This window comes from Carcharodon carcharias, chromosome 15 (assembly GCF_017639515.1).
Source record: "Carcharodon carcharias isolate sCarCar2 chromosome 15, sCarCar2.pri, whole genome shotgun sequence".
NCBI classification, from domain to species: Eukaryota; Metazoa; Chordata; class Chondrichthyes; order Lamniformes; family Lamnidae; genus Carcharodon; species Carcharodon carcharias.
Window position 1 is genome coordinate 44,551,357 of NC_054481.1, and position 27,234 is coordinate 44,578,590.

Consider the following 27,234-nt stretch of genomic DNA (forward strand, 5'->3'; position numbering starts at 1 on the left):
TGTACACTGAGATAAAAGCACAATATTGCAGATGCTGGAAATCGGAAATAAAAACAGAAAATGCTGGTAAAACTCAGTAGGTCTGGCAGCGTCCGTGGAGAGAGAAACGGAGTTAACGTTTTGAGCCTGTATGACTCCCACCTATCCCTGACCTTCCATTTTGCTCCACCTGCTTCACCCCCTCTTAAACAGTATAAAATCCAGCACATTACTACTTCTCTTTAGCTCTGAAGAAGAGCCATACGGACTCGAAACGTTAACTCTGTTTCTCTCTCCACAGATGCTGCCAGACCTGCTGAGTTCTTCCAGCATTTTCTGTTTTTATGATGAGTAATTGTGTTCAATGAATACTTTAGATTTCCTTTTAGGTATTTTTGGTCAGGAATGAAGTTTCCAACTATTTGAAATGTTGCTAGATTATTAGCAGTTTACCTGTTTTAAATAAGGTTCTTTTGTTTTGCCTTGCATAGGATTACCTGACCCTTTTGCCAAAATTATTGTAGATGGCTCTGGACAGTGTCACTCGACAGACACGGTGAAAAACACGCTTGATCCAAAATGGAACCAACACTATGACTTGTGAGTGCAGTTGAATCTGCAGCTACCATTTTATTTTTGGAGTGTCTTGTAATTCTTAGGGCTTACTATGCTTTAAATTACTTTTTAATTAGATAATTTAATCATTTTAAAATCACAATCATTATTTAAAAGGACAGAAATCTAAAAAAATGCACCAAAGTGTTTGAATCAAAGGGGATTGCCTTCATCTACACAGAATGGTAAATTACTAATCTATGTAGAAGCACTAAATACAAAATTTAATGTTGACAATGCTGTACTTGTATTTGGATACGGGCCAATGGAGAGTAATTGTAATTGTAGTAGGACATAATCTGGTGTTACATTTTACCTATTTTCATTCTGTTATCAATTTTAATTGGGTATTTTCAGAATATAGGATATGGTTGCTTTGTAGGAATTAAATTACTGATCCAGAATATCAGACTAGACTCCTCCTGCCGTTCCATCTTCCTCCATCGTATAAATGTTAAAAGTCATGAGTTTATGCTTCCTCACTTAACGTTTATTTTGCCTTGTACTATTGAAAAGTTTTTCTCAAAAACAACAACAACTTATATAACGCCTTTAAAATAATGAAATGTCCAAGGCACTTCACCGGAACATTAGAAAACAAAGTATAACACCGAGCCATGTAAGGAGATTTTAGGTCAAATGAGCAAAAACTTGGTCGAAGAGGTCAGTTTTAAGGAGTGTCATAAAGCAGAAAAGTGAGTCAGAGAGGTGGTCGGGTGTAAAATGTTTGAGTTATGCAATGCACACACCTTCATGAGGTCACTAGGGATTGATTCTCTGGAGCTTAACTTATTGCCCAGTTTTTTTTTTTGAGTTCTATCAATCAGTTAACAAAACCTGTGCTCTGGTTAATGGAATTGAAAGAATTGACAAATTAATTTTGTACTGAATCTAAACTAGATAAAACTTAATGCCGCAAACTACTTCTGGACACTTTATTCTGACAATTTGCAAAAATGTAGGGGTTTAATCAGATATTATAGCATCAAGACACAATTTTAGCTTACTTCTGATTGTTGAATATGGGGTACTTCAGATATTGCAATTGCTAAATGAGATTTGGTTAAAAAAAAAGTGTGCTGCTTTATGGTCTTACATCATCATTGAAGATGATTAGCATTTTCAATGTAGGACAGTTAGCTGTGATTCAGTGACTGGTCCATATTACCTAAAATATTTTTGACTAATACAGTGATCGTTAAATTGTTGTTCTAAAGAACACAATGACTTTTTCATCTTTGATATTTGTCTTAATTATTTCAATTACCATGGCCAAACATTGAACCATTCCTGAAGCTTGCTACCAGATGATGGGAGTGATCTGACTGTGACTTGATGTTGTCAGTATCTGTCCTATGCATTAAAATGGCTGATGATGGTTTTGTTATGATGCAGCTAGAAGTGAATGTAAATTTCACATAAAAATAGTCACTCTCAGTGTTTGTGAATATGGCTTGTTTGCAATTTGAAGAGGTTATGTTTATATGCAACTAGACTGTCTTGCGTGTTGTAGAATCATTGAGTGATATAGCACAGGAGGTCATTCAGCCCATCATGCCTGTGTCAGCTCTTTGAAAGAGCTATCCAATTGATTCCACTTCCTGTTTCGTTCTCCATAACCCGGCAACCATAACCATATCCTTACTTATTTAATTCTCTTTTGAAAATTATTTTCGAATCTGCTACCACTGACCTTTCAGGGGTGCATTCCAAACTTGCAGTATAATTTTTCTTTTCCTTGTGTCACCCCTGGCTTTTTTGCCAATTACCTTAAATTTGTATCCTCTGATTACTGACCATTCTGCCACTGGAAGCAGCTTCTGCTTATTTATTCTATCGAAGTCTTTCATGATTTTGAACAGCACTATCAAATTCCTCTTGACCTTGTTTGCTTTAATGAGAACAACAACAGTTTGTCTGGTTTCTCCACTTAACATTTCTGGTACCATTCTAGTAAATTTCCTCTGCACCTTCCCTAAGGATTTGACATCCTTCCTAAAGTGTCGTTCCCAGAATTAACCTCAATACTCCAGTTGGGGCCTAATCAGTGTTTTATAAAAGTATGCAACTTCCTTGCTTTTGTAGTATATGCCTCTAATTTTAAAGCCTTTCCAACTTGGCCTGCCATCTTTAAACACTTGCACATGTACACCCCCTTTAACATTGTACATTAGCTAATTCTTATTCTTCCTTCCAAAATGAATCAGTTCACACCTTGGGTTACAATTCACCTGCCATGTGTCTGCTCGTTTCACCAGTCTGTTGATGTTTCCCTGTAGTCTGTTATTATTCTCATTATTGTTTGTTTCCAGATTTGTGTCATCTACATAATTTGAAGTTATGGTCTTTACATCCAAGTCCAAGCCATTGATATAAATCAAAAAGATCAGCTGTCCTGACATTGACCCCTGGGAGATATCCATACACACTATCCTCTAGCCTGAAAAGCAATCGCTCACCACCACTCTCTGCTTTCCGTCCCTAGGACAATTTTCTATATCGTTGGTGTCCCTCTAATCCCATGAATTCAATTTTAATACCAGGCCTGCTAAGTGCTGCTTTTCAAAAGCTTGTTTAAAGCCTATGTAGATCTCATCAACCTTTTCTGTTTCTTCATTAAGTTGGTCACACAAGTTTATCAAATCCACGTTGGGTTTAATTTATTAATACATATTTTTCAACTGCCAATTAATTTCATTCTGGATTATTGTTTTGTAAAAGTTTCCCCATCAGCAATGTTGTGCAGATTGTCCTGTAATTGCCAGGCTTATCCTCCCATTTTTTGTACAAGTCTGAAACATTTGCAATTCTCTATTCCTCTGGCACTACTCACATGTCTTGGGAGAATTGGAAAATTGTTGCCTTTACTTCTATCAGCAACCTAGTATACATCTCATCTGAACCCAGTGACTTTTCTACTTTGAGTGTTACCTATCTTTAAGAACCTCCTCTGCACCTAATTTTATCCTATTGAATATCATTAGTACTCCCCCCTCTCCTGCTATATTGGCAGCATCCTCTCTCTTATGAATACAGATGCAAAATAATTATTAATACCTCAAACTTCACAAGAAGTTTTTGGTCCCAGGCCCACCCCACCCTTCCTTTGTCTATACTTTACTATTTATGTAGATAAAAAAACATTTTGTTCTTTTAAGTTAGCCCACAATCTATTATCACATACTATTTTTGCCCCTCTTATTTTATTTGTCAGTTCTCCGGATTATTTTGGATTCAGCGGAATTATGAATTTGACATTTATCATTGAGCTTTTTTCTGTTTCATTTTAATCTTTAAAGCTTTAGTAATTTAGAGGCTCTAGCTTTGGGTGCCTTTCTGTTCCCCTTGTGGGAATGTGTCCAGCCTTTATCCAAACTGTCACCTCTTTGAAAGCTTTCCATTGTACATTTACTGTTTTATCTGCAACTCTTTATTTTCGCTGCACTTGGGCCAAATCAGTGCATTGAAATTAGCCCTCCTTCAGTGGAGCATTTTAACATTTGATTTATCTTTGTCCATTTCCATAACAACTCCTAAACCTAATGCTATTGTGATCACTGTTTCCTAAATGTTGCCCCACTGAAACATGCTCCACTTACCCTACTTCATCGCCCTGAACTAGATCCAGCACTGCTTCCTTTCTCATTGGGCTGGAGACATACCGATCAAGAAAATTCTCTTGGATGCATTTCAGAAATTCATTTGTCCCTTTACACAGTTATTATCCCAGACTGTATTCAGGTAAATGAAATTCCACTTATTTCACAATCCCATAACTAACAGAACAGATCAGATCAGATCAAAGCTTTACAGTCCTGTTATGTCCAGCCATGAATGGTGGTGGACAATTAAACCTCCAACCAGAGGAGGAGGCTGCACAAACAAACGCACCTTCAATGATGGGGAGCCCATGACAGGTTGTCATGGAAATGGACAAAGATGAATCAAATGGTAAAATACTGCACTGAAGGAGGACTAATTTCAATGCACTGATTTGGCCCAAGTGCAGTGCAAAAGACTTGCAACCACCTTCAGCCACAAATGCTGAATGGAGGACCCATCTCAGCCTCCCCCTGAGTTCCCAAGCATCATAGATGCCAGTCTTCAGCCTATTTGATTCTCTCTATGTGAAATCAAGAAATGGCCTTTGTACAGGATGCAGTGAAGGACATGGGCCCTGACATCAGCTCAACTGTAGTACTGAAGACTTGTGCTCCAGAACGAGCCGTGCCCTGAGCCAAGCTGTTCCGGTACGGCTACAACACTCGCATCCACCAACAATGTAGAAAATTGCCCAGGTGTGCCCTGTCCACAAAAATCAGGATGAGTCCAAACCATCCAAATGGCACCCTATCGATCTACTCTTGATCATCAGCAAAGTGATGGAAGCCATCAATGGTGCTATCAAGTGGCACTTACTCAGCAATAACCCGCTTACTGATGCTCAATTTGGGTTCCGCCAGGGCCTCTCAGCTCCTGACCTCATTACAGCCTTGGTTCAAACATGGACAAAAGAGCTGAATTCCAGAGGTGAAGTAAGAGTGACTGCCTTTGACATCAAGGCAGCACTTGACCAATTGTGGTATCAAGGAGCCCTAGCAAAATTGAGATAAATGCAAATCAGGAATGATCTCTCCATTTGTTGGAGTCATACCTAGCACATAGGAAGATGGTTGTGGTTGTTGGAGGCTAATTATCTCAGCCCCAGGATATGGCTGCAGGAATTCTTCAGGGTAGTGTACCAGGCCTAACCATCTTCATCAATGATCTTCCCTCGATTATAAGGCTAGTATTGGAGATATTTGCTGATGATTGCAAAGTGTTTAGTTTGCGCAACTCCTCATACTGAAGCAGTCTGTGCTTAAATGCAGCAAGACCTGGGCAACTTTCAGGCTTGGGTTGCTAGGTGGCAAGTAATATTCACAATACACAAGTGCGGGGCAATGGCCATCTCTAACAAGAGAATCTAACCATTCCCTAGAAGTGCAACAGCAAGACCATCGCTGAATCCCCCATCAACAACATTTTGGGAGTTACCATTGACCAGAATCTTAACTGGAGTAGTCATATAAAAACAGTGCTAAAAAAGCAGGTCAGAGGCTTGGAATTTTGCAGTGAGTAACTCACCTCCTGACTTCCCAAAGCCTGTCTGCCATCTTCAAGGCACAGTTCGGGAGAGTGTTGGAATACTCCCTACTTGCCTGGATGAGTGTAGCTCCAGCATTACTGAAGAAGCCCAACAATCTCCAGGACAAAGCAGCCCACTTGACTGGCATCCCATCCACTGACTTAAACATTTACTCCCTGCACCACTGGTGCACCAGTGGCAGCAGTATGTACCGCCTACAAGATGCACTGCAGTAGCCTGCCAAGGCTCCTTCGACAGCAGCTTCAAAAACTGCGATATATACTACATAGAAGAATAAGAGCACTAGATGCATCGGAACACCACCATCTGCAGGTTCCTCGCCATGACACACACCATCCTGATTTGGAACTATATTGCTGTTGCTTCAGCATCGCTTTGTTAAAATTTTAAAACTCCCTTCCTAGTAGCACTGTGGGTGTACCAACATCATGTGGACTACAGTGGTTCAAGAAAGTGGCTCCCCACTACCTTCTCAAGAGCAGCTAAGGATGGGCAATAAATGCTGACATTGCCAGTGATGCCTACATTCAATAAATAAATAAAAAATAAACTACTCTGTAGTTCTCCCACCTTTCTGTAATTTAAGTGTAAATTTGCTGCTCTCTCTCCTTCCCACTCTTGGTGGCCCATATTATACACCCAGCATTGTAATAGCTCCTCAATTCCTTAATTCTAACCAAATTGGTTTCTGCCATTGTGATGATGCACTTGAGGATTCATTCCACTGCTTTAATAGTATCTTTGGTCAATCCTGCCACCCTTTTTTACCTTCTGTATCTTTCATGAATATATTGCAGCCAGGAATATTAAATGCCTTTCCTCCCCCTATTTCAGTCATATTATTGCCACCATATCATAATCTCCCATGACTACTTGCATCTGCAGCTCACCAACCTTATTTACCACGCTCCCATGCATTTACACACATGCACTCCAAATCTATTCTAGTGTGCCTTGTATTTCCCTGGTCTGGTCCATCCTCTTTTTGAACTATTCTTTTTTCAAATATGCCTGTTTCTATCAGTCCTACTTTATCCTGTTGCTTCTTCCAAAGCCAAATAGTTTAACTCCTCCTCCCACAGCAGTAATTAATATGTAATAAGTCTGTCAAATGGGGAAAGCATTGTTGGAGACCTTTGGGAAATTTCAGCATCTGATGTTGTTTGTGGTGATGCTTTTGTTTTCATACTCATAACTTCTTCCTTTTCAGGTACATTGGAAAAGCAGACTCAATTACTATAAGCATATGGAATCACAAGAAAATACATAAGAAACAGGGAGCTGGCTTTCTGGGCTGTGTTCGGCTGCTATCAAATGCCATCAGTAGGCTAAAGGACACTGGCTGTATGTAGTCTGTCTCTTGATAATTTTTTTTGGCAGTAGAACTAATGTATAAGCAAGGATTAACTAACTAATTATTTGAGTTTAATTTTCAAGCTTTCCTGGCACTCTAATAGCCTGGTACTGATGGGATGAACTTCACCTGATCCAAGATAATATGTTAGTTTGGGATCTTTGTGATTGTGGAGTATTCCAATGGAGGAGAGAATAGCAAAAGAGTGACTGTATCTCCTTACTAAAAGTGTGTCAGCAATTGGAAAGTGGCGATGGGCTACTCATTTTCTCCTTTGTTTTGTGTAGGTGACCTAAGTTGTGTTGGAATTCCTTTGGAAGAGAAAGCTGGATCTATTTAAAAACAGTCAAAGAACTTGCATTAATATGGTACCTTTGATGACCTCAGAATTTCAGAAAGCACTTCATAGACAATGAAGTTCTTTTTTTGTCATCTGGTCCCTTGTAATATGGGTAAAGTGGCAGTCAGTTTGTAAATGGAATATCACACAAATAACAATTAGATAAATAAGTAAATAATCTGTTTTTTTTTTGCTAATGATTGAAGTGTAAATATTGACTAGGTAACCAGGAGAACACTTGGTTCTTTGAAAAGTGCCATGGGATATTTTACAACCGCCTGTGAGAGCAGAAACAGCACACGTTTAATACTGCACTGAAGTCTCAGCATAGATTATATGCCCAAGGTTCTGGAGAGGGACTTGAATTGATGGCCTTCTCACTGAGCCAAGAGTGCTGGCATTGAGCTAAGGCTCTGTACAAAGTGGCACAACTTTTTTTATACCTATTTATTCTCAGAATTTGGGTGTCATTGGCAAGGCTGCATTTATGACTTATCCCTAGTTGCATTGAGAAGATGGTGGCCAATTCTTTGAGCCATTGTTGTTTTTGTGCTGAGAGGTAAGAAATTCCTAGAAATTGACTCACCAATGATGTATGTCAAAGTTGGGATGTTGAGTGACTTGGAGGGCAGTTTGGAGGTGGCTTTCTACTAACGTTGCTGCTCTTGTTCATAGAGACGCAAAATTTATCCACAGAAGGAAGGCATTTGGTCCATCTTGTTTGTGCCAGCCAAAAAGAGCAATCCAGCCTAATCCCACTTTCTGGCTCTTGGTCAATAGCCCTGTAGCTTACAGCACATCAAGTGCATACCATTGTTTTTTTAAATACAGTAAGGGTTTCTGCCTCCACCACCATTTCAGACAGAGTTCCAGACCCCTAATGCCTGTGATGAAAAAAATCCTCAATTTCCTTCTATTCCTCCTGCCAATTACTTTAAATTTATGCCCCTGATTATTGGCTTCAGTGCTAAAGGAAATAGGTTCTTCCTATCCTCTATCTAGCCCCCTCATAATTTCTCAATTAAATCTCTCCTTAGCCTCCTCTGTTAGAAAGGAAATAACTCCAGCCTATCCGATCTTTCCTCATAGCTAAAATTCTCCATTTTTGATAACATCCTTGTTAATCTCTGTACTCTGTCTAGTACAGTCACATCCTTCCTGTAATATGGTGAACAGAACTGTAAGTGGCAGTCTAACTGTGGCCTAACTAGTGTATTATACAATTATAGCATAACCTCCCTGCTCTTACATTCTATGCCTTGGTTAATAAAAGGAAGTAACTCCTATGCCAATTAATCCACTTATCTACCTGTCCTGCTAACTTCAGGAACCTGTAGGCATGCACTTCCAGGATCCCTCTGTTCTTGGACACTCCTCAGTATCCTACCATATATTTTGTATCCCCTGGCCATGTTTGCCCTCCCCAAATGCATTACCTCACACTTCTCCAAATTGAATTCCATTTGCCGCTTTTCTGTCCAGCTAACCAGACCATTGATATCTTCAATTTTTTTTTCTTTTGGATAATTATCCAATTCTCTTTTGAAAGCCATGATTGAATCTGTCTCCACCACACTGTCAGACTGTGCATTCGAGATACTAACCATTTGCTGCATAAAATAAAGTTTTTCCCTCTGTGTTTTGCCCATTTTTCCTCCTTCCTTTTGCCCACCACATTAAATCAGTGCCCTCTGGTTCTTGACCCTTCTGCCAATGATATTAATTTATCCCTATCAATTCTGTCCAGATCCCTCATGATTTTGAGCACTTCTATCAAATTTCCTCTTGACCTTCTCTTCCCTCAGGAGAAAAGCCCCAGCATCTCCAATCTATCCTCGCAGCTGAAGTCCCTCATCCCTGGAACCATTCTCTTGAATCTTTTCCGCACGCTCCTAAATGACTTCACATCTCTCCTAAAATGTGGTGCCCAGAATTGGACACACGACTCCAGTTGAGGCTGAACCAATGATAAAAACAAAAAACCTGCGGATGCTGGAAATCCAAAACAAAAACAGAATTACCTGGAAAAACTCAGCAGGTCTGGCAGCATCGGCAGAGAAGAAAAGAGTTGACGTTTCGAGTCCTCATGACCCTTCGACAGAACTTGGACCCGTTCTGTCGAAGGGTCATGAGGACTCGAAAGGTCAACTCTTTTCTTCTCCGCCGATGCTGCCAGACCTGCTGAGTTTTTCCAGGTAATTCTGTTTTTGTTGAGGCTGAACCAATGTTTTATAAAAGCTCACCATAACTCCCTTGCTTTTGTACTCTGCCTCAAGCCCGGGATCACGTATGTTCTTTTTAACCACATTCCCAAATGGCTCTGCCACCTTCAACGATTTGTAAACCTATACCTCCAAGTCCTTCTGCTCCTACACCGCCTTTAAAATTGTATCCTTTATATTGCCTTTCCTTGTTCTTCCTACCAAAAGGTATCTCTTCATACTTCTGCCACATGTCTGCCCGTTCCGCCAGCCTATGATCTTTTTGATGTCTATCACTATCCTCCTCATAGTTCACAGTAGTGGGAGTGGGTGACGTGGCCAATGCAGGTGTTGATGTGGATGAAAAGAACTATGTTATTGTTGACTGCTTTTCTTTTTGTTTGTAAAGTTCTCAGTAAGGAGCAATAACTGTGTTAATCGCACTACAAAAGGCATTGCTTCTTTCCATGCTCGTATCATGGCCTGTCACTTGTTTTTTCAAATCTTCGGCTGACCTGAAGAGATCTGCCATCATTTTGGTTGTGAATTGAGCCTTTTTAGGCTCTTCTTCCTGCTGTAGCTCCTACTCTTGTTTGGGTTTATTTAATTTCATTAGTTCAACCATTTCCTCCATAGAGAGTTCCTCTTGATGAAATTGAAGCAACTCATCCACTTCAGCTGTGGTCATGTCTTCAAATCCCGCCCCTCCAACTCGTTTTGCTAAGTCAACAATCCTAGCCACTTCAGCATCCACATTGGTGAACCCTGTGAAATCATTTACAGCTTCAGGCCAAACTTTTTTCCTGCAAGTATTTATGACTGAAGCTCTAACTTTATCCCATGAGCCCTTAATTATGCTTTGCTGCTATAAGGATCTTGAGTTCCTTCCAGCAATCACAGACTGTGGTTGAAGGGTCTGTTTCCATAAGATGAAGGATGCAGCTGAAACTTTATCGGGTGTAGTAAGCCTTGAATGAGGCAATGAACCCCTGGTCCATTGATTGGATAAATGAGGTCGTATTTGGGGGTAAAAACAAAATGTCAACACCTGGATGGCTCATTGCGAGAGGGTGTGGATGCCTAGGTGAATTATTGAGGATTAGTGGGACCTTGAAAGACAGACACTTTTCCCTCAGATAAGTGCAGACCCCTGGCAGCAAGTATTTGGCAAACCAGTCCCAACTATGACTGCTATAACCCAGGCGTTGCTGTTACCTTTCCAAAAGACTGGCAGATGAGATTTATTTTTCCCTTTGAAAGCTCGAGGGTTTCCTGACCTATAAACCAACGTTGGTTAAAGCCAGCTAGTACATAGGAGAAGTGTCAGCCTGTCCTTCGCTGCTTTAAAACCAAGAGTTGTTTCTTCTTTTGAAATGTAGGTCCTATTTGGCATCACCTTCCAGAACAGGCCAGTTTCTCAGGCCAGTAGACCTGCTCTGTACGGTAACCTCTCTCCTCAATGTATTCCTGCAGCAGCTTGGAAAACTCTCCCGCAGCTGTTTGGCCAGCTGAAGCAGCCTCCCCCACCAACTTCATATTATGCAGCCTGAAATGCTTTTTAAAGTGATCGAATCATCCTGTGCTGGCTGAGAATCCTTTGGAAGTCAGAGAGGCACCTTCTGCACCACCTTCATTGTGACTGGTGAAACCAGCACTACCCTCTTTACTACTCTTTATGTGTGGGAATTCAAGTGCTTTGTTTTGAATAATTGGACCATTAGCTGAAGTCCTCTGGTGCTGGTGCTCTATCGACATGTTGAGAAACTTCTCCATTTCCTCTAAGTGTGGACCTCTTCTCCTCACAAAAGTTAACTTGGCAGTACGACTACCAGAAAAACTAGCCCTTATTTTTCGTCATACTGCTTAATGTACCTGATTGTAGATTCATTCAGAGTATTCCCTGGCCAACATAGTAGCACTTGCACCATTTTTCAGTCTATCTAAGATTGTGACTTTTTGCTCAAGTGTCATCACTTTCCTGGGATGATTTTTGTTTTGCTCCGACTCACTCATTTTTAGTAAAGTGCTGTACTGTACCTGTACTGCAAAATACTGGTTAGGAGTTACTGTACCCTGTAAATCACAGCAAACCATGTGCAGATAGAGATGGTATATGTGCAGTGCGCACTTTCCACGTGGGAAAGACAACATGGAAGCAGTCCTTTTTACGGCCTCTGAATTCAGTTTTTTATTTAACCTTTCAGGACCAACATGTGTTTAGTTGAGAAGTTTAACATGTTAAATCGCGGATGAGTGAAGATTTGGTGCTGCAAACTGTGATCAGTTGAACAAACATTCGCGTGGGTAAACTAATTCACGATGGAGGGGGTCGCGAACAGTGGGAGTTGACTATACTTCCAAGTTTTGAGCCATCTCTAATTTTGAAATATGCCCTGCACACCAAGTCTAGGTCATTAATATAGAACAAGAAAAGCAGTAGGTCCTAATACTAACCTCTGGGGAATTCCTACAGTCCAAAATACAACTGTTCATGACTACTCTGAGTTCCTTGTCACTCAGCCATCTTTATATCCATGCATCCATTGTCCCTTTTATTCCATGGGCTTTAACTTTGTTGGCAAACCTGTTTTGTGGCACTTTAGCAAACACTTTTTGGAAATCCATGTGCACCACAGCAACCTAATTATCCTCATGAACCCTTTCTGTTACCTCATTATAAAATCTCAGTTAATTCAGTTAAACACTATTTGCCCATAACAAATTCATGGTGGTTTGCCTTTTTATCCCTCCCTTTTTATTCCATCTGAATGTGCTGTAACCGGGAATGTTGACCTGCCGTTCCTGCCCTTTAAAACATGTTTCAATAATAGCTATAATATCATACTACTTCTCACTGGTAGAAATCACAGTGGATGGAAATGCAGTCTTAAGTAACCTGGGTGAGTTACTGCAGTACATCCTATAGATTGTAATAACTACAGCCACAGTTTGCTAGGAATGGAGGAATGGCTATTAGTCCAGCAGCAGTGACACCAATCCAGTAAACTGCACTGTCTTGGCTGGTGTTGAGCCACTTCAGGTGGTGTTATTTCTGCAGCAATCCAGGATGAATTGTCAGTATTCAGTCACACTCCTGACTTGAAACTTGTGTATGTTGGAGAGGCTTTAAGAGGGTCAGGAGATGAGCCACTCATAGCAGAGTCCTCATCCTCTGCTGTGATTGTGTAGCCATGTTTGTTGATATGACTGGTCCAATTCAACTTTTGATCAATGCTGATCCCCAAGATGGTGATTGTGGGGCACTTGGTAATATAGATACCTTTGAAGGTTGAGGGGAAATGGCTGGAATTTTTCTTGTTCGAGTTGTTTATTACTTAACACTTACGTGATGCAAAATGTTGCCTGTTACTTGTCAGCCTATACCTGATCATTATCTGGATCCTCCTGTAAGCTGGCATGAGTTGCTTTACTATCTGAGTTTTGAATAAAGCTGTATGCAAGGTAAACAGCCCCAGCTCTGTGGGCCTTTGTGGCAGAGGAAAGTTCATTGATGGAGCACCTGGACAGGGTTGGGCCAAGACAACTACTTGTGTAACTCTTGTGCTAATGTCCTAGCAGCCTGGATAACTGACCTCTGACAACAGTAACTTTCTTCCTTTCCAACAGGTATAACCTCCATCCACTGATTCATTTTCCCATTGACTTCAATTTTGCTCAGACTTTTTGGCGCCATTCTTGGTTGACTGCTGCTTTCATGCTGAAGGCAGCTACTCTTGCCTCTCTCCTGGTATTATGCTGTTAAGACCATGTCTGGATAAAAAAAAACTTCCTTATTTTTCATGTAAAAGCAAACAAAAGATGCTGGAAATAGCCATCTGGCCAGGCAGCAACTGTGGAGAGAGGAACAGAGTTAAGTTTCAGGTCTGGCCATTTGTCAAACCTGGAATAAGTCAGAGATATAATAGGTTTTAAGCCAGTAAAGAGGCAGGGAGGGAATGAAAATGTAAGGGAGGGTTTGTGATGGGGTAGAAGGCAGGAGAGGTTAAATGATGCAAGGGATGACAGTGCACGGCAACAGAAAATGACAAGAAAAGAAACAAAATATGAGTCTGGGCGAACGTGTAAATGGGAATAGCAGAATCATCACCAAAAGTTACCAACTGAAAAAAATAGGAGCAGAGGTTATGATTTGAAATTGTTGAACTCAGTGCTGAATCCAGAAGGCTGTAAAGTACCTCCTTGAAAGCTTAATTCTGTGCTCCACTCTCATTCTGATCTCAATGTCCTCTATCTCCTGCACTGTTCCAGTGAAGCTCAGCGAAAGCTTGAAGAACAGCATCTCATCTTTCAATTATATCCTTTACAATTTTCTGGACAATTTTGGTTCATAACCTCTGCCCCAATTTTTTTCATGACAGCTGTTGATGACAATTCTGCTATTCCCTTTACACCTCCTCTAGACCCATCTTTTGTTTCTTTACTTGCTCCATTACCACCTCCTTTTGCTTTGCGCCATTATCTCTTTTGTCATTTCATCTTTCTTGCCTTCCACCCTTCACATCTCACTTTTGTTCTTCACCCACCCACCCCCTTAATGCCCAACTTTCCTTGCATCCATACTTACTTAAAATCTGTTAAATCTCTAACTTTTTCTAGTTTTGATGAAAGGCTATCAACTTGAAATGTCAACTCCTATTTCTTTCTCCAAGATGTTGCCTGACCCACTGAATATTCCCTGGATTTTCTCTTTTTATTCCTTATTCCCCATTTGCTCAACCTCCTGATAGAGATGAACAGAGGCGAATGCAACATCTATTGACCCATTTAAGACATCTCGCACATTAGCCAACCAGGGGCAAATATAATCTTCTTCCATACCAACCCTTATTTTTTAGGCACACCTGACTATTCTTTATCCCTTATTGATGTTAAGTGTTCCATGAGCATTTCATACAGTGAAAAGTTACCGATTTCTCAGATTTATTTTTGAAACTTTGCGTGTGCCTTTTTGTTGACTGATGGTTCACAGTCTGATTTTTGGCCTTGCCAACATTGTTCCATTTCTGTGCAAAGCTTAAAGGGAAAGGAAAATCTGGAGGAAGGATTTTATGATCAAAGCTATAATAATGACAATTTAATTGTTGATTTACATTTATTGTCTGTGGAGTTATCAGTTGGAGTTGCCATGCTTATTACTTTGTGACATCGATGGGAATCTGCCTATACATCCTGAAGCCCCTCTGTTGACGATTAGTTGAGAGATGTGAGGTGGAAGGGTGTGAATTTAAACAGGCAAAAGAGCCCATCCTGGGCTCCTTGTCTACTGGAATCCACTTATTGGCCTAGACGCAGAGTAGTATGTTTTCCTAGGATGAGGACCTCAGAATATTACCACATAAAATGTACACTTGTCTCATACTGTATTAAAACTTTCAGTATGCTGCTATAAATTCCTGCACTCTCACAGTTCAGATAACAATGCACCCTCTTCTTTTTTGTCAGACCAGCGGTTAGATCTATGCAAGCTCAATCCCACAGACAGTGATACAATACGAGGGCAAATAGTAGGTAAGAATTTAATTAAACGTTTAAGGTTTATTCAGCATGTTCACTGATAAATCCTTGTGAAATAACTGTTTGCAAATATATGTGTACCAGAATTGTTTTATTAAAAGTACTGCATTACATACTGAATTTTGCCTATTGTGTGTGGAATTGCTTTGGTGGACCAAATGACATGGACTTGGGAATACAGCTAGATATCTGGTGAAGGACTTGTTCTACATTACACTTAATTTTGTCTCCTGATGGCTAATGGACTGAAGTGCCTACAGAAATCAGAGGCTGGAATAGAGAGAAACAGTAATGATAGAAATGGTAGGAAAGATGAAGAGCAGGAAATCAAGTAACACAGCTAATATTTTCAGTTGGTTGTTAACAATTCAAATACCATGTCACTCTGTGCTTTAGTTTACTGAGCTGAGCTGAATTAATTAATGGTAAAGTGTTTAGTTACATTATTACCCAGCAAAACCCAGCCCTAATAAATCTAAATATATAGGTTCCATCTTCCTGCAGGCTACATTCTTCAATATTTGCCAGCCAGGAAATGCTAGGAATGAGATTTATGATTGAACAGATTTAAAACCCGCTTAAAGAAGCAGAACTGATTACTTTTAAGAGTGATGTTAACAATATCAATTATATTTTTAAATCAAAATTCATATGTGCCCTTCCTATTGACAGATTTGTTTACAGAGCGTAGTACCATTGAATTTATGATATTGTCATTTTATAAGAAAAGTCTTTCTGTGCCAGCTTTTTGAGTCCAAAGTGTAATTAGTTTGAATGGAATCAACTAGTACGTTTTGGCAGAGGCTGACAACAGCAAAATACTCAGTTCTTCCCTATATGAGCTGTTTTTCTACAAGAAGAAATTGGGAATTAAAACACATTCTGTGTTACTGTATGTATCTAGTCCATGTTATATCTTCACTGTGTGTATTTATGGTGGCACTGAGTATAAAATGTAGAAAGTGTTTCCTGTATCACATCTCTTCCCTTTCTATTGGAAGTGAAAAATACTCATATTTATTCCAGCACCACCCATACCCCCTCCATTTACCACAGGTTCATAGGGACCTAATCCTAATCCACTGAGAAGTTTTGCGATCACCTGTGTGACCTTATCTCGTCTTCTCACCTGTATAAAGATAATCCCACCTCCTGATGTTTGTCCTTTACTTTTCAATGAGCATTTTTGCTGTTGGTTTCCCACTTGCTGAATATTTGGATAATAGTTTTTGGTGCTGCTATCAAATTTCTTTCCATCTCCCTGGTTAGATTTTTCTTTAACAAATCATAATTTTTGTTATGGATGTCACACTGTCCAGCACCATTTAATTTAAACACAGATGCATAAGTGCTTAGTGGAGTCATTACATAAGCACAGTGCTTTTGATGCTTATCTTTTGAAGAACAGAATTAATGTTGTCTTTGTTGCTGAGGCAAGATGGCCTGGGAGAAAAATTGGTACCTGTACCAGAGAGTACTTGAGGTCAACTAACACTGTTCTGTGGAGGCATCATTCCACCAGTGTAGTATTAACCAGTGCTATATTTGTTTGGTACTGGCTAGTAGCAGCTATGTTACTTTACTGCACGTCCATTATTGACAATGAGCTACACCCTTTTTAAAAGCTCCACTGTACAGTAATATGGAGGAAGTGAGTTGTATATCGGGTATCTCAGTTATCATTGGGTATTGAATACTTAGCCAGTATTTTATTAATGATATTGTGGGTTTGGGTACAGTAAGTTCTCACTTAAAGTTGTAGTTGCTTAACTAAAAATCATGACTTTAAGTGAAGCGACTTTAAGCGAACCATATTTTCCCATTGTAAAAGATGTAGTTGTGTTCTGTAGGACATTCCTCATCAGAAAAAAAGTGAAAAAGATTATATCCTGTAAGTTGAAATACCTTACAAAGACATTGCTAAATTCCTAAATTGGTAAATGAAATAACTTTTAAAATAAAATAAATTTAAAAATGTAAAAGGAATTTGGCAACTTTCTACTTATAGTACCTCCTGCTTGCGGGAGTTCCTGCTTGTTGCTGATCCTGCTTCGTGAACCCCTCGCTCGCCACACATCCCGCTCTCTGATCCTCCTGATCACTGCAGACTCTTCCTCCCGTTGACCTTCCAGTTTGGGGCCTCTCCCAGTCCCTAACCCACCCTCTTGCTGCCAACTCTCCAACTTGCAGCTTCCACTGCTTCCTGACTCACCCTCTCGTCGAACTTCCCGTTCCCTGACTCTCTCACTCACCGCTTACCTCTCTTAAACCCTCGCTGTAAGCTTCAACTGTCAAAGCTGTTCTTCCTGCCTCTTGCCGCTCGTCTCCAAAGCCCCCGCTCAAAGCAAGGGTTCAGGAGAGGAAAGTGGTGAATGGAGCATTTTAAAAATAAAAACATCCATTAAAACAGCCCCAGCTTGGCACTTCTGCTCTGCCAGTACCTGCACTTTCACAACCCTGGAGCTGTAGCTTCAGAGTGGATCTGGATCTGGACCTTGAATGAGAACGCAGGTTCAGGAGAAGGAAGGGGTGAGCAGGAGAGGTTTGGGACCAGGAGGTTTGGCAAGAGGAAGGATTGGTGAAAGGGTGAATCAGGGAGCGGGAGAGACTACAAGTCAGAGGGTGGGTTAGGGAGTAGGAGAGGCTGCAAGTTTGAGGGCAGGCAGTGAGAGGGTGGGTTAGAAAATGGGAGAGGCTGATCAAGTCACACGGCCTTACATCAGACCAATGGGAAACAACTTTGAAACAAATCTTGCTATGCTAAATGAGAACACAGTCTCCATTGACTGACCAACATTAAAGTGAAACAATGTAAAAGGGGTCAAAGTTAAACGGGGACTTACTGTATCTAGTTCTCGAATGTGAAATAAATTCCGGATTAAGTAGTTAAGCCAGGGCAACTCACCCGTGATTAAACTGTCTACTTGTAACGAAATATATAGATATAAAACTTTTCTCCTGTTTTTGCTTCTCTTAAAGTCTTTAATGTCATTTTTAGCATGTGAAAAGTTAAAATGTCTGGCAAGCTTTAGCTTCCAGGGCCAAGACTGTCTAACACTGATGCCGCACTGGGTTAAATAATGATGACAGCTTGCGTAGACTAGACTTGTGTTCCTTTGAGTATAGATTAAGATGAGCTAACTGAGGTGTTTAAGATGCTTTAAGGGTTTGATAGGGTAGATGGAAAGAAACTGTTTCCTCTGGTCAGAGAGTCCAATACAAGGGTGGAAACTTAAAATTAAAGCTCTCTATCCAGGGGAGAAATCAGGAAACACTCCTTCACACAAAAGGTAGTGGTAACCTTAAACTTTCTCCTTCCAAAAGCTGTTGAGGCTAAATCAATTAAAAATGTTAAGACCATGGTTGATCGATTTCTGTTAGCTGAAGGGATTCAGAGATATGGAATGAAGGTGGGTAAATAGAGATAAGTTATAGATCAGCCATGAACTAATTCAATGGTGAAGCAGACCTGATGGGGCTCAATGACCTACTTTCCCTATATAACACAAATAAATTATTCTAAGATGTGTTTTTTTAGATGAATCTTGAGTTTCTGTGATGACCTAATAAAAAATAAAAGCACTGCTTAGTGTAGTCTTAAACTACAGGTTTGATTTCTGTTGTACCATGCTAATTGTTTCTATTGGCTTCAACACATAGGATTGAGGGGGTAGGGGACGGGGAGAGTCAGCTAGAGTTCCCACACTTGATAGTTCAGTAGCCTTTTTCTTTATTCTTACAAGGGACGCAACCAGCATTTGTTGCCCATCCCTAATTGCCCTGAACTGATTGGCTTGCTAGGCCATTTCAGAGGGCTGTTAAGAGTCAACCATATTGCTGTGGATCTGGAGTCACGTGGGGTAAGGGCGGCATATTTCCTTCACTAAAGAGCATTAGTGGACCAGCTGGGTTTCTACGACAATCGATGATAGTTGTCATGGTCACCATTACTGAGACTAGCTTTATATTCCAGATTTAATTGAATTTAAATTCCACAAGCTGCCGCGGTTAGAGTTGAACCTATATCTGGACCTCTGGATAACTAGCCCAGTGACATTACCATTATGTCACTGTCTCCCCTTTGCTGGTAGGAGAGTAGGATTAAGCTCATCTTTGCTGCCCTTACAACCCCTACAGTCTAAAACTCAAAGTTGGATGCTGGTCTGAGGTACTGAAAGACCACCATTTTGTTTGGAGATTCACAGAAACAATGACAACAGTTTTATCAATTTTGGTACCAGGTTTGTTTTGCTGTCTCCAGGATGTGGAGACTTCATCTTGAAGACTTTCTGTTGCATAATCTACATAAAATTTATAAAACTAAATGTTGAATTTTTTTTCTCTTCCAGTAAGTTTACAAACGCGAGATCGAATAGGAACTGGTGGCCCTGTTGTAGATTGCAGAGGACTATTGGACAATGATCTACCTGAGGGGTGAGTAGTGACTCTTTTCCTTGGACGGCTTCTTGGAGGAGATTTAACCATGAACACAATTTTATAAAATGAAATAATTTTCTGAAATTTTAAATTCTCTCAATAGTTAGTTTAGACATGTTCCATATATTCCAAGACCCCTGTCACAATAGAAAAAGTACTGGTTCCAACATAGCTTATCCTTGTTAAGATTCTTCCTATGTGGTACTACTTCAACGTCTTGTGCTTAGATTGGGGTTGTCCTCCTTGGCGGTGAGATGCTAAGACAAGATTTGATAGAGGTGTTTAAAATCATGAAAGATTTCAATAGAGTCGATAAGGTGAAAATATTTCCAATGGCTGAAGGATTGATAGCCAAAGGGCACTGCTTTAAGGTGATTGGCAAAAGAATTGGGTGCAACATGAGGAAAAACGTTCTTGCACGACGAGTGGTTAGGATTTGGAACACATGTCTGATAGGGTGATGGAAACAGATTCAATAGTAACTTTCAGAAAATAATTGGTTAAGTACTTAAGAGGGATGTGGGGAAAGAGCATGGGAATGATTACTCTTTGAAATAGTCAGTGCAAACTCGATGGGCCAAATGGCCTCCTTGGTGCTGTACTCTTCTATGCTTCTTTGATGGTGATTTGAATGTCTAAATTGTAACTTTCTACACCATTAGAATATAAAATAAACTAATTTTGAATTAACATAGTTATTATGCTCATTACAAACGGAGATATTAGTATTCATATGGCCTTTTCAACAAAAATGGTCGGTCTGAAAAATGCATGAAAATTTTTGAAGGCAAGCTAAATTTCAGACTTTGCTGAATGAGAGATAATCTCATTGAAACCTACAAAAGGGGCTTGATAGACTGGTTGCTGAGAGATTGTTTCCATTGGTTGGAGAATCTAAAACACGGGGGCACAATCTCAGGATAAGGGACCAGCCATTTAGGACTGAGATGAGGAGAAATTTCTTCACTGAAAGGGCTGTGAATCTTTGGAATTCTCCAACCTAGAGGGTTGTGGATGCTCCATTGTTGAATACATTTAATGATGAGAACGACAGATTTTGGTCTCAGGGAATTAAGGGATATGGGGAGCTGGCGGGAAAATGGAGTTTAAGCCCAAGATCAACCACGATCTTATTGAATGGAGGTGCAGGCTCAATGGGTCATGTGGTCTACCCCTGCTCCAATTTCTTATGTTCTTATCATGTATAATGATAATCCAGAGAGGGATAGTGAAAAGATTTTTACTTGGTGTTTTAATGGCCCAGATCCTCTGGTGTCCGAGTAGTTGGAAACCTGAAAGATATCTGCGGGACCCATTGGATGTCCCAACGTAAGCACATCCCCAGTATTAATTCGGGAATTTTAAACTTCCGATTGCCAGTTTTTACCTTACCCGGATTGCTTTGTGATTGGCTAGAACCATGCAGACCTGGGCTGTTTGCCCTATACTTATCCTGGTTTTTACATGGATTTACTTAAGAACTTTTCATAGCAAGTATAAAACCAGCAAAACTCTAAGTACATAGAGTGTCAAAGCACTCCAGAACCCATAACAATGCTCACTCGCCAACCCCTTTCATCCTCCCATGCCAGACAGTGCTCATCCCCACTCCCCCGACTGATCAACTGATCACCCCCACCCCTGACCGCCCCACCCAACCGACCACCTGACCCACTAGTACTGTAAAAAGGGGGTGGGCATTACTTCCCCCAATGCTGCTGCACTACACGGAAGGGACTCCAGGAATGCTGCGCTGCAGACGAGAAATGCACAGCTCCAAACTTTGATAAATAAAAAGGAGCCACTCCATGGAAGCTCCGGCCCAATATCTTACAGTGGATATAAAGTAGATACTTGACAGCTGAATAAAAGAACAGTGCTGCCAGATCATGGTCAGAATTATCTTTTGATTATTCAGTGAGCACAGATCTCTAGAAATGATGAGAATCTGGCACAAATGCAGCCACACCTAGAATACTGTGAACAATTTTGATTTCTGTACTAGAACAAGTATATCCTGGCTTTGAAAATCATGGAGGAAAGAAAAATAAAGTCGATACCTAGCTTAAGACAACTTATTAGGAAAAATTGAGCAGCATAGCATTTTTTTCTGGACAAGAGAATTTTGTTTAGGGGTCCCGGATGTGCAACTAAAATCTGTAATTTGAGTAATTATTCCATGCAAACTTATGCTCAGTGCTTTATACTAATTCATAGTTTTTTTTAATGAGCATTTCTACCTAGTTCACATCTCTACATTCACTGACCTGCGGCTTGTGACTCTTGTGAATGGAACCCCAGGAAATGAACACACAAAGTGGTCAAAGACTTGCAGACTATTTTGTCAGGCAGTTAAATGAAGTGAGAATCCATTTTCTCTGCACAAAGAAAGGAGTCAACACCTCAGGAGGAAAGAAAATTGGTGCAAAGATTTAATCTTTTTAAATTAAAATAACACTATAAATTGTTTTAGATTGGTAACTCCTTTGTTAACATACAAGATAAAGTAATTTCGTAGGAATTTGTTAAAGTAATAATGCATTTTATGCTGGCATAATTTCTAGATCATAATGGTTATATATTTTTCAAAAACACAGGAAGACCATGGCATAAATTACACCATAATTGAAAGCTTTGTACTTCATTTCCTTTTTGTTACAATAAATTGACATTCCTAGCACTTAACTGAATTTAGGGCATGAATTGTCATATCTGATTAACAAGTTTGAGTATCTTTCTTCAAAATAACTGGGAATGGCAATTACTTAGTGAATAATAAATGTTCTTGAATTTGTTTGACTGCTTAAGCCTTTTCAGAATCTCAATGTTGCATTGTATAATCAACAATACCCTAAGTAACTTACGAACATATGTGTATGTATTCAGAATCTGTTATGTGAAATGGTTATAATGATTATATCTATTTACAAAATTATTGGTTTCTATCATTTAGCTCATATCTCAACAGGCTATAAAAAGTTACATTTATTGAAGTTACATAATTGCACATCAATAAGCATAATTCCTGACAACTTGCTTAGGGAAACATGCTTCTAAACATTAACAGTTATAAGTTCAAATTTCTAGCAATTTTTGATTTCCCTTTTTATTTCTAATGTTTTGTAAATTGCATTTTTTACTATAATATGGATAGATGCTGGAAGAATTTGTAACATATATTTCCCAATTGCATTATTTGCCTTGTCTCCAGTGAAACAGAGGAAAAAATGCGCTTAATGCGTACTCCTTAAAGCTAGCTGCTTTAGTTTTAATTCAACATTTTCAACAATGTTATAAGACATGCAGTGACAGTTGATGGGTACTACAACTTTATTAGGTCTGCATTTGTACAATAATTATTCTGTTAGTGGCAGTATAGTAGCTATGGAATGCTCTTTGAATAATGTACCTAATTTTATATCAGGCCACTTTTTGAAGATTCTGGACCTGGAAGGCCGCTAAGCTGTATTATGGAGGACACCGTACCATTTACAGACATGACAGGTGCTGCGGGTGGAGGGAACTGCCAACTGATAGAGTCTCCAAACCAGGAACAGAGACTTCAGACACAGCGCATCCGAAATTTTGGGGTTCGAGTTCAAATGCATACGCCACAGAGCCGGCCTCAAGGCCATCAGTCACCTGTATTGCCAGAGGGATATGGTAAAGCTTGGATTCAGTAGTTTTTTTTTGACTGGTATTCAGAGGGGAGTGCTAAAATCAAATGCCCATTTTGGATTGCCAGTAAATCATTGGTACTTAGAAATACACTTGCATTTATGAATTTGTATTCAATATTTGTATTCAATGCAAAATGTACAGATTTCTATTCTCACACTTCAAACTGATGGGTATGATTTCCAGACTTTTTAAAAAATAGACTGATTTATTTCTATTTCTGGAACATTTGCTTAAATAACAAATGATTAGTCAAGATTTTAGCAAACTTGCCTGTTTATTGGTTTGGACTAGAGAATATAGATGAGGTAATGCCATCATGTTACTGAACATTAATGAAGTGAGTGAATACTGGAAGATCTGTCCCCTAAAACTTCTCATACGACCATAGCAGATCCTTCTGCCCATTTACCACCCCCTGTACCGTTGTACAGGGCTCAAATAATTGTGTGTCAACATTCTTGTTGGATAGCTTAGGGCTTGCTTTTCCCCTCATATCCACCCAATCTAATACATAGCTTAAGATAAAATAACACCCCAGTTTGATGACGTCTTCATCCAAATAATGGAGAATTGTAGAAGAAGGGAAAAAAACATCCAGACTAAAGCTCCCTTAATTTGTATTCTGATTTGTTGACCCTAAAAATATGTAAATGTCTTTGGTTTGGATCGGTGTCCTTGATTTGCAGATTAGTAAGTAAAGAGGTATGCTTGATGAAGCAATGGAAGAATGGGAAATAATACTTTATGTGCTTCCTAGTGACTAGACATAGAGAAGCATTAACACGAGACAGCTTCATCTTTCTTGGGGTACGAATGATAGGTTACGCAGAGCACCTAAACAGGAGTATGGAGATAATACAATTTAATTCATGCTCCCTTTTGCTTCATGCCTTCAGCCACCATCCCCCCCGACCCCCCCCCCAACCACCTTTCTCTGATATCTTAAGAAATGTTAACCAGATTAGTGATTCCCGAGTTCCTGTTAAAAGTGAAGAGCACAGTCAACATGCTATATTACGAATATTCCGTATTAGTAAACCTGAACATTTGTATTGTATTTTTCCTCACATTTTATAAATGACTATCTCATTGCACTAGTCATCCCAACTCACTTAATAATGAAGGGAAAACACATCTACATTGTTGATGCACTCAAACAGGCTTGTCTCAATAAATTAGATTTAAAATTAATTTGCAGAAAATTTAAGAATCTTAATCAGCACATCAGCTACAATTTCTCTTACCAGAAACACAAACTTGGCAAATTATCTTAATTACAAATGTAGAGAAAATGGAATTAATACAACACATATTTAATTTTCATGTTTTGTGCAACTGGAGTCCATGCTCAAGCTAAATGTGTTGATTCACTTGCAGTGCAGGTTCTACAACTAGAGAAAGATCTAGTTCTAAATTATTGTCTGTTTTCAGAGCAGCGAACAACTGTACAGGGACAGATTTATTTCCTGCATACACAGACTGGAGTCAGCACTTGGCACGATCCTCGAATTCCAAGGTTAATTAACAAAATTTAATAACATTTGCCAAACAGTTCCTGCTGTATAGATAATTTCAATTGTTCTAATTTGATTTGTAATTTGTTTGTGCAGAGATCTTACAAATTTTAACTATGATGAGCTCGGTCCTTTGCCTTCTGGGTGGGAAGTCAGAAGTACAGTGTCAGGAAGAATATATTTTGTGGACCACAACAACAGAACTACACAGTTTACAGATCCCAGACTGCACCATATAATGAAGTAAGCTATTTGAAGCGCAATTCACCTTTATTAAGAATGACTCAATTATTGTGATGCATAAATATCATCACACATAGGTACTAATTTCAACCATGGGAGAATATTGTTGAATTGAACCTTTGCAGTAGTCCATATTACCTAGGCATCCGTAATGGTTTTAAATCAACAACTTTCTACTAAAGTTTAGGCTCTGTTGAAATCACCTCACTAGTTAGAAAGTAGGTTCCTGAATAGTCACATATTGATTTGCAGGTTAGCTAACAAAATCACAATTACATAGGAAAGCTTGGACAATGTTGCATCTTTTGATGCTGGAAAATTGAAGATCTAGCAGCAGTAGATAACATAAAGGAGATTGGCCTTTTAGAGGACGCATGGCACCATCCAGCCAGAGTGCAGATGCCCAGAGTTATGTCACTGTGAGTCAGTGCACTCGCCCAACTCCCTTAGACCTGCCTGTAAATGATGAAAAATATGATAGATGAAAGAACAAGGTGAAGATGAGTATGTTGCTTAGTTCTGCACATATTTTTTATAGTGCCCATAAGCCATATTGCAAATCTGAAATGGGAATTGCTGTACCCTGTACAGGTATCATTGAAGCAATGTGCAGAACAACGTACTTGTTCATTTTAATTTTTTCTAAAGATGGAAATGGCAGCCAGGAAATATCAAACAAATGTCAAAGTACTCACCTGCTTTTAGGGCTGTCTGTAAGGTTGGCATCCAACGCCATCCCATTGTTCTTGCTGCACTAAGTAATGCAGGCACCATTGACTACTTCCTGAATAATGGCCACTAACATCCATGATGATGTTTTTATGGCTACTTACCACCTGAACATTGATTGAGTGAAAACCCGTCCTTTCGATGAAGGCCATGGGGTTGATATGAAGAGCCCTGATGCCTTCATTAGTATTTTGTACAACTCAGCACATGAGAAAATTCCCTTGTACATGAAAGCTTTGTATCTTGTCCCCTTGGGTGCCTCTTTTTCACAGGAGGTTATGGAGGTATTGACCCTTGCAAGCATAATCCTACCAGTTCCCTGAGGCCTCACTTTTGCACAATATGCTTGATAAAGCTATTGTCTCTTTGGGTAGCTTGGAAGAATGCAATGGCATGAAAACTTAATGCTTTTGTATCAGTGGGAAACATTTAAAGAAACAATTCAAAATGCTCAACAAAATGCATTCCATTGAAGAACAAAAACTCAGCAAGAAGGACCCAGCCTGTGTCTCACTCATGAAGTTCAAGATCGTATTAGATTAAAAGAAGGGGCTTACAATATTGCAAAAACCAGTAGCATGTCTGAAGATTGGCAGTGTTTGAGAAACCAGCAAAGGACCACCAAAAAATTGATAAAAAGGGAAAAAATAGAATGAGAGTAAATTAGCCAGAAATATAAAAATAGATTGTAAGAACATTTGTAAGTATGTAAAGAGAGCAGCTAAAGTAAATGTTGGTCTCTTAGAATCAGAAAAAGGAGAAATTATCAGGGGGTACAAGGAAATGGTGGAGGCATTGAACAAATTTTTTTTGTCTGTCTTCACAGTGGAAGACACAAGTTCTTTTTCAGACATAGACGATAACCTAGGCGCTAAAAAGAGTGAGGAAATTAGAGAAATTAATATCAGCAGAGATAAAGTATTGGAAAAATTTAAGGGATTAAAATCTGACAAATCCCCAGGACCTGATGGCCTACATCCTAGGGTTCTAAAAGAGATATTTGCGGAGATAGTGGATGTGCCAGCTATGGTTTTTCAATATTCCTTAGATTCAGGAATGGCCCCACTAGATTGGAAGTTGACAAATGTTACATCACATTTCAGGAAAGGAGGGAGAGAGAAAATTGTGAACTACGGACCAGTTAACTCTTGGGAAAATGCTGGAATGTATTATTAAGGCAGTCTTAACAATGCACTTACAAAAGCATAGTATGGTTAGAACAAGCCAACATGATTTTACTAAAGAGAAATCTTGTTTGACAACTTTAAGGGCTGAACCTTCCCCCCGCCGGGTTGGGGGGAGTTGATGGGCGGGCGGTTACGTCACACTTCCGATCGGCGCCTCCAATTGGAGGCACTCCGCCATTTTATCTGGGCAGGCCAATTAAGGCCTGCCCAGCGTGACGTCTGCACAGAGGCACTATGCACTCCCTGGGCAGTTGGGGGGGTTGTGGTGAA

At 39.7% G+C, this 27,234-nt stretch overlaps 1 protein-coding gene across 5 annotated transcripts in view; it reads left to right on the forward strand.

Moving 5' to 3' along the window:
• Positions 1–27,234, forward strand: part of smurf1 (SMAD specific E3 ubiquitin protein ligase 1) — a 129,367-nt gene that overhangs the window by 82,975 nt on the left and 19,158 nt on the right. For 4 of the 5 annotated variants that reach the window (XR_005945285.1, XR_005945286.1, XM_041206146.1 and 1 more), the window contains exons 3-9: positions 471–579; positions 6,954–7,087; positions 15,102–15,167; positions 19,523–19,607; positions 23,035–23,273; positions 24,723–24,807; positions 24,902–25,048. Coding sequence is in view for 3 of the 5 variants with exons in the window: in XM_041206146.1 (XP_041062080.1) it covers positions 471–579; positions 6,954–7,087; positions 15,102–15,167; positions 19,523–19,607; positions 23,035–23,273; positions 24,723–24,807; positions 24,902–25,048 (865 nt within the window). In the remaining 2 variants the exon portion in view is untranslated. The remainder of the gene's footprint in view (positions 1–470; positions 580–6,953; positions 7,088–15,101; positions 15,168–19,522; positions 19,608–23,034; positions 23,274–24,722; positions 24,808–24,901; positions 25,049–27,234) is intronic. The other variant, XM_041206149.1, reaches the window with a different exon arrangement.